Below are 7,583 nucleotides of genomic sequence, written 5' to 3' on the forward strand. Positions count from 1 at the left end.
CCTCACCAGCCCATCATCTGTCTCCTCACCCTCTTCTTGTCCATCCTTCATCCAGAGTTTAGAGAACTGGCAAAAAGGCCTTTGGATTAAATCCCGAGTCAGATTAGAAATGTGACAGCTTGAAACACAGCTGTGTCTGCCTACTAATGCTTTGCTTTCTGTTTTTGAATCAAAGGATTCTCACCGTTTTGGGAAGCACCTGAGAGAAGCCATGAGCGACATAATCGCCTTGTTTGGGCTCACAGAGAATTCCAAAAAGTAATTCCCCTGGCACCGCTGTGAAGGGAAACAGACTCTTCTGAAACAAACCAAATGAAGACTAGATAGTAATCCTGGGGGTGGTTCAGGATGGAAGTTGCTCTTAGAAAAGTCAGAGGTTTTCCTTCCAGAAAGGGCTTGTTGTTTCTGTCTCCCCAGAGCGGTAGGCACACTGCGTGAAGTGCATCCCTACAGCTTCCGGGTTGACCCTGGACACAGAACCCCCGAGGCTTTGCACCTGCTTGTACTTATTAAGGGATTAGAGTGTTACTGAGTTAATGAAGGCATTAGTGGGGTTGTGGCTTCACATGCATTGGACATGTAAATGACATGCTTCCTTGGAGGTGACCAAGTACCTGGTACTTCCTTGTCATAGCAGCGTAAACTTCTGTCTCATGAAAAAGAATGTTCTTCCCGTTGGCAGTGATGACCGTTCGAGCTAACACACAATGCACTAACTGAAAACGCCATGGTTGGGGTTTGTCGCTGGGGGTGATGGTCCTCAGTTTGGTAGCCTATGACTGCAGCTCCATGCTTGAAGCAGGTCATAGACCTCAGCCTTAGAGTTCCTGAGCCTGTATGTCTTCAAACCCAGTGCCTTAAAGAGGAAGGCCCTCGGGATGGGGTGAGGGAGGGGCATAGGAAATGTTTATTTTGTGCCATCTCTGGGTGAAACTGGGGCTGGGGGTTGTCGCTCCCTTCTCAGTTCGTTGAGTGTGGCTAACCCTAAATAAGAGTTTGCTGTGGCTCCCTTCCCCCACAGGGGTGGGGAGTCCCCCTGCTAGGGGTGGTGATGCTGGGGTCCCCTCCTTGGCCACCCTTTTCTGTCTTTTGTTAAGCAACAAAAGAAATCAGTTGTGTCAGAAAGGGGAACAAAGGACCCAATGGCCAGATAGTACAGATCTGGAGACATACTGAAGAATAAACTACTATGTGTGCCTCAGGGTGAACGTGTCCCATCGCTAACAGGGAGGAGAGCAAGACTCTGGCCACAGGGATAGTAGTGGAGCTTGAGGGAGGGCTGGTCAGCCTCACCAGGGCCTGGAGACCAGGGCCTGGACACAGGATTTCCTTCTGATCCCACCTGGTCAGAGAAGACCTGCTCGTGTTTCCAGAAGAGCTGGAGGTGGCTGGAAATAGGCTGGGTCCTCAGGGTGACAAACCCAAGTGTCCAGGTGATGGGGCTCGGTCCACACAGCCCATCCTTAGCTAGGAGTGCCTTTATCAAAAGCGCCTGATCGACCACAAAGCAGTTATGCACTGATCATCCTTCATATTTTACCGTAGACATAAAGATCATGGAGTGACATTCCCACGGCCTCGGGTCCAGCCTGTTGTGACAAGCTTAGGTGTCCGTTTTTTAAATGTGTATTTATTTTTCTGACCACTTTGTCCTCACTGGCTTTGCCCCCTTCTTACTTCTGTGCTCTGGTGGAACAAAAGTGCAGGTGGAGTATGGGAGTAGATACAAGGCACTTGCTAATGAACAGATACACACTTATTTATGTATATTTTGCAGTGTAAAAATGCCACCTAAATGGGCCAAAGATTTTTTTCCTCTTAAAGGCAAAAAAGGAATAAAAAAAAAAAAGTAACATTCCCCCTAATCTTCTGCAGTGTACAGTGAGGCATGTTTGGTGAGAAATTAACCCCTCTGCCCAGGCCAAGTATAAGTTCCAGCCAAGAGGCAGCAGCCAGTGGCAGTTTCTATCCAAGCCACCTAGAATGTGAAGTAGTGACCACCGGCCAGTTACCATGCGTTCACAGATGAATTTGAGTGTAGACATGTTAGTGCTCAAAGGTCTTTGGGCCTCTTTCTCAGGTTTTAAATGTTTCAAATGTAATTGTTGCTAATCAGTGCAGTTTATCAATGCAGTTTTATATTCGATAGAAGAAAGAAGACTGGGTTTTTATTGTACATGTGAAAAGGGGGAGGTAAAGAGTATTATGTATTTAATTCGGAACAAATGATAGTCTTAATGTAGCCACTGTTAGAATTTGTTACCTTAATCTGTCCTTGGCGTGTAAATACCATATGCTTTCTGGATATGTCTTATACATGCATGATGTGAATGTAGGTTATCGCTAATAAAGCATTAATCCCTGTCTACTACAGTATGTGTTTCTGTCTCCTTTGTTACATTGATAAGGGAGATTATACATCAGGTGCTGCCCTAGAGCAGGCAGGTGGACAGCTCTCTGGGCTCCTGCACTTACTTGGAAGGAAAAATATCCAAGTAGAGCCTGCAGATTTGCACTTACATTCCTCTCTTCCTTTGCACAGTGCCTGGCACATAGTAGTTGCTCAACAAATCTGTGTCAAATAATGAGTTTTGGTCTCTTGGACACCTGTGTGAGGCGCTGGGCATCACCAGAAGCCCTGCCAGCCTTTGGCTGTGGGCTTCAGTTCTGGGGAGGAGCTAGAAGATAAATCCAGCCAATGGGAAGGATCTTAGGTGCTGGAGGAAAGGCAAGGGGACCTTAAGGGCAGGTGGAAAAGCAAGGAAGGTGCCTTAGAGTGAGTTGGAGACATCCATCAGAACACTAGGGACAGGTACAAGGCAGGACACTGCTCAGTCAACCTGCAGCTGGAGAGTGAACATAGCCCTAGTTGGTTGATGTCTGGCCCAGGCTTGCTTTGGGCTCTGACCAAGAGCAGCTGCCTTTACATCTCTAAGGTTAGAAGCCCCAGCTGGCGTCTCAGGCTTCTGCACTGACTCAGCCAGGATGCACGTGGTACGATTATTCAGCCGTGAAATGGGAGCAGGATCATCCCACACACGCGGACCCCAGGAAACAAGATCTGAAAGCCGGTGTGACTGGGGCCAGCAGGTTCTAGAGGATGTCAGAGTTATCTGTAATGTTGAAATACTTTAGGAGGAGGGTTCGGTCATATCTAACCAAGGGGAAGGCTACCCTGACTTTCACCCAAAGAAACCCAAACATCCCTGTGGAGTGCAGCCCAACAGATGGAAACAGCACTGGTGCAGAGAAATTGTACTGAATTCTGCCCCACATTGCAGCCACATGCCCAAGAGGATGGCTTCAAGTCCAATGCATTTGTAATTAGCTAGTTGCCTGGTCCACATCATAGATGGTTTACATGGTGGGACCACCCCAACAGTGAGAAATTTGTTGGTACTAGGGATTGAAGCCAGAACCTTCTCATTGAGTTACATCCACAGCCTTTTATTTTGAGACAGTATCTTGCTAAGTCACTCAGGCCGGACTGGACTGGTGAACTTCCTGGTCCAGCCTCCCAGAGCGCTGGGCTTACAAGAGGGCACCACCACTCCCAAACACCAAAGTTGAGTTGTTTCCATTCCACCTTTCAGCAATGAGGATCAAAAGAGCGTGAGAGGTTGAAAAGATATCCCTGCAAATCCATCCTTCTGTCCCCTCCAGGTGCTTCGTTTTGAGCCCTGGAAGTGTAGAAAGGAAATTGAGGCCAGGTGATGAGATAGTCACAGCTGGATCTTCGTCACACTTCCTTGGGAGCCGATTTCCCAGTTTGAGCCAGAAGCCTCTGATCCCTGGAGCTCTCCTCCCACTCCCACGGGTGAAGGCTGGATTCAGGGCTCCGCCCCCTCCGCTAGACCACGCCCACTCTCTGACCCCGCCCAGCCCGGGTACAGACTCCGCCCCCTCCCGAAGCCCCGCCCCTTCCCCAACCGCCAACGGCCGCCGCACTTCATCCCGGCTGTGGGGCAGCCGTGGTGCGATCCCAGAGGTTCGCTGGGTTTGGCCCTCCCTCGTCGGCTGTCCCGCTCCCCCTGAGCAGGCCGCGTCCCCGGTGTTGTAGGCAAGGAGGGGGCGACGTGACCCTTGCCCAGCCGTGTTGACCGGCGTCCTTCACCCGGCCGCGCTTTGCCGGTGGGCTGCGCATCCCTGTGCGACCATGGAAGAGGCCCCTCTGCTGGACGCCATGGCCGGCCCCGACGATGAGATGGCCACCGACCTGTTCGGCTCCGAGTGCGCGTCGGAGGCCGAGGCCGCGGGCCCGAGCCCAGCAGCGGCGGTGCCTCCGGATCCGGACGAGCTGCCGGTGCTCAGAGACGCCTACCTGGGCGTCCCCTCCGCGGGCGAGGAGCCTCTCGCGGCAGAGGATACCGCGCCGCCCGCCTACAGCCTGCGTGTCCTGTCGTCGCTGCTGCCCGCGCCGCTGGGCGCCGGGGTGCGGGTGATCCCAGTAAGCGGCGACTTCCAGGGGCGCCGCCTCGCGGGAGGGCGTCCTGGGTCACACAGCCGACAAGTCGACCCCGGGGCCAGGGCGCCCGCCTTTGTCCCTGCCCTGGGTGGAGGTCCCCGCGCCTGGCAGCTCAGGAGCAGCTGTGTTAGCTCGGGCCCTGTGGTCACCCGGCTCTGTGGAAGCAGCCGGGTAGTTAATGAGGGTTCGGTGTTCACACCCTAGCTTTTGGGGTTTGGTTTTTTTGCTGTTGGGGATGGAGCCCAGGGCCTCATCCCAGAAAAGCTCTGTACCACTAAGTCACACCCCCCACCAGTTTACTCCCCGCCCACCCTCTTTAAATATGTGAGGCTTGTTTTTTGTTTTGGCGGAACCGGGGATTGAACTCAGATCTTTGCGTTTGCCAGTCAAGCGCTTATCCTACTGAGCCATCTCTCCAGCCCCTGAGGCTTGTTAGTCACACCAAGAATTCGGTGTTTGTTGAAGTCAGGTGTTGTTAGACCGTCCTCTGGTAATAAGGGATGAGTCTTCAAGCATAAGTAATAGAAATCAGAGCCTGAATATGTTTTGCTGATCTAGCAAATTACCCACTTTGACTACTGTTAATTCTCTGCTTTCTTGTTGCTGAAGCAAAACCGATCAGGTTCCCTCTTTTTATGAAATGAATCAGATTTCCAAGGAAGCAAAGTATAGTCTTCCCCCAATTAAAAAAGACCCAGGTTAGAACACTGGATTACACATTCATTCAAGCATTTTAGGTCTAGTAAGCTTTGTGGATCATTTTTAAATTGGTGCCGAGATGACTGGAGCTTTGCTTTATACTGCATAAGCCCCAGCTGCAGGAGCTAAGGTTTCTGCTTTTCTGGTTCCCTCGTGTCCTAATCCATGCTCTAGAGTATAGGCAAAGGTGGGGCAGGGCCTAGGCCTCTGCTGATCTTGGTTTGACCGTAGAAGAACCGTGGAATGCAGCCTTATCCAGGGGGGAAAGACCTCTTTCAGAACCCGTTCAGCTCACTCCAGACCCAAAAAGCGCATTTTGCCACCAGGCAGAATTGGAGTCCCAGCGCCTCCTGCCTGATGGTCCTAGCTCAGCTGTTGTCCTTCAGAGAGTGGGGGTGGAGGTCTCCCCTAATATCATTCAGGTTTGACAGATTGCCAGTCTGGCAAAAAAAAAAAAAAAGTTTTGCTTTTTGAATTTTTATGGAGTGCTTGCTGATTAATAAAATGAAAAATATAGAACATGGACTTATTATTTAAATAGTGCCATTATTTTAAAGTCCAGATTAAATGCTAATTTCCCCCCAAAAAAGTATATATTTGAACTATTGTCCTTCATTTAGATTCATTCTGTAAAAAAAGAATTTCATTGTAGTGTAAATAACTGAGACAGTGTTTGCCTGGGCTTGAGGACATGATATAACATTTGTTGGGGCTGGTGAGATGGCTCAGTGGTCTAAAGCACCTACTTAGAACAAGCTTAGCAAAGCACAGGGACCGCAGTTCAATCCCCCAGCACCACATGCCAGCCAGCCCCGCCCCCTGGTGGGTTGAGCTGGCCACACACACACACACACACAAATAAATAAAATTTAAAAAAAAAACCAAAACATTTGTTGGCTATAGGGGACAAGTTGATTCTAAACTTTGATGACATGTGCATGGAAAGTTCCCTTTCTACGTGTTATAAGATTTGAGATATAAACAAAGCTGTAACTTGAAATCTAGTTAAAGTTTTCTGTCTCCTCTTAAGATTTATTCCCAGGTGCTAGTCTGCTGGGCTAAGGAATTTGCAAATCCACCGTAATTGTTATTGTTTGGGCCTCCAAGTTGGCGTTACCTCCTCGTTTGGCAAGTAGTCTCTAGTCTCTGATTTCCTGTGAGGGCTTTGGAATGTTCCCTTGCATCAGCACTGTTCTGAAGGACTCTGATGGCCTCCTGGTCTTCTAGGAGGCTCACTTGCGTTCTGACAGGCAGCCCAGGTAGGTAGGGCTGAGCTGAATAGGGATGGTGCAGCATGTGCAATTCCCAGCCTTCCTCATATTCTTAGTAGATGCTCAAAGGAAGCATCTCAATTTTCAAACAATTCTGATGGTAATTTTTTTAACCCTTGGCACTTTTCAGTGTTTACTGTTGGTTTTTCAGTAATATTTTGTTTCTTACTAGTTTTTGTATAGAGTGTCACTGAGTTGAGAGTTTTTGCACAGGAGTACTTACAAAGCTGGCTATTATCTCCAGAACTTGCTGTTTCATGTTAATGATTGTCCTACTATTTTGTCAGGAAAGGACCACTGCAGGTGGTATCAAAGGGATTCCTGAGGTAAAAGCAAAATAATTGACTAGAACATTCAACACAAACCACAGAGCAAGTTTAAAGGGTGTGCGGTAAAGGAGGTGCCATAGAGATGCCACCAGGCTTCTGGCGCCATTAGAGGTGGGGCTGTTGCACAATGCAAGAGGCACATCACCAGCTGAGGGCTCGGTGGCATAAGCACCACATCCAACCACATCTCTGTATCTCACAGTTTTGGTCATCAAGGGTCCCCAGTACCAAGTGGGGCTGCAGAAATGACTTGTCACCTTTTCTAGAAAGGATAGTGGTTTTGGACACACCTGGGGGAAGAGAGGATGGTACAGTATTTCTACCATGTAACTTGTATATGGAACTCAAATTGGACCTTTCTTTATTATGCAGTGTACCCACAAGTGTTCTCTGAAATAAAGATTGCTTTTCCTAGGTGGAAATAAAGGAAGCAGGTGGTGCTGCAACAAGTCTGGAGGAAGCAGCTTTCCCAAACTCTCTTGCTCAGGAATCCTGTTCCAAGTTTCTATCATCCCAAGAATTAGAGGATGCCACCAGCTCCTCTCCTAAGAAAGACTCCAACCCAATGGTAACTATCCGCTCCATGAGTGTTCTGTATCAGCACACTATTACTAGGCAGAGAAACTATCCATTGTCACCTTGTTTACTTATTGGATCAGCACTTTAGAGAGATTCCTATACAGAGGGGGACTCATGAGAGCCTTTGCCCTCTCACCTTCTACTTCAAAGAGTCTCATTTGTTTTTTTGTTTTTTAAATTTTTATTTATTTATTTGAGAGAGAGAGAGAGAGAGAGAGAGAGAGAGAGAGAGAGAGAGAG

General features: G+C 48.9%; 2 protein-coding genes across 6 annotated transcripts in view; both read left to right on the plus strand.

Moving 5' to 3' along the window:
* The window catches only part of Cpt1a (carnitine palmitoyltransferase 1A), a 60,986-nt gene extending 58,613 nt beyond the window's left edge, over positions 1 to 2,373 (plus strand). For all 5 annotated transcript variants that reach the window (XM_023710700.1, XM_023710697.1, XM_004627121.2 and 2 more), the window contains one exon: positions 176 to 2,373. In XM_023710700.1, coding sequence (XP_023566468.1) covers positions 176 to 262 — 87 coding nt within the window. In that variant the 3' untranslated portion in view covers positions 263 to 2,373. The remainder of the gene's footprint in view (positions 1 to 175) is intronic.
* A 1,597-nt stretch (positions 2,374 to 3,970) lies between these two features.
* The window catches only part of Tesmin (testis expressed metallothionein like protein), a 41,451-nt gene continuing 37,838 nt past the window's right edge, over positions 3,971 to 7,583 (plus strand). Inside the window, exons 1-2 of the mRNA XM_004627332.2 lie at positions 3,971 to 4,447; positions 7,180 to 7,332. Coding sequence (XP_004627389.1) covers positions 4,157 to 4,447; positions 7,180 to 7,332 — 444 coding nt within the window. The 5' untranslated portion in view covers positions 3,971 to 4,156. The remainder of the gene's footprint in view (positions 4,448 to 7,179; positions 7,333 to 7,583) is intronic.

This window comes from Octodon degus, unplaced genomic scaffold (assembly GCF_000260255.1).
Source record: "Octodon degus isolate 3935 unplaced genomic scaffold, OctDeg1.0 scaffold00018, whole genome shotgun sequence".
Lineage (NCBI taxonomy): Eukaryota > Metazoa > Chordata > Mammalia > Rodentia > Octodontidae > Octodon > Octodon degus.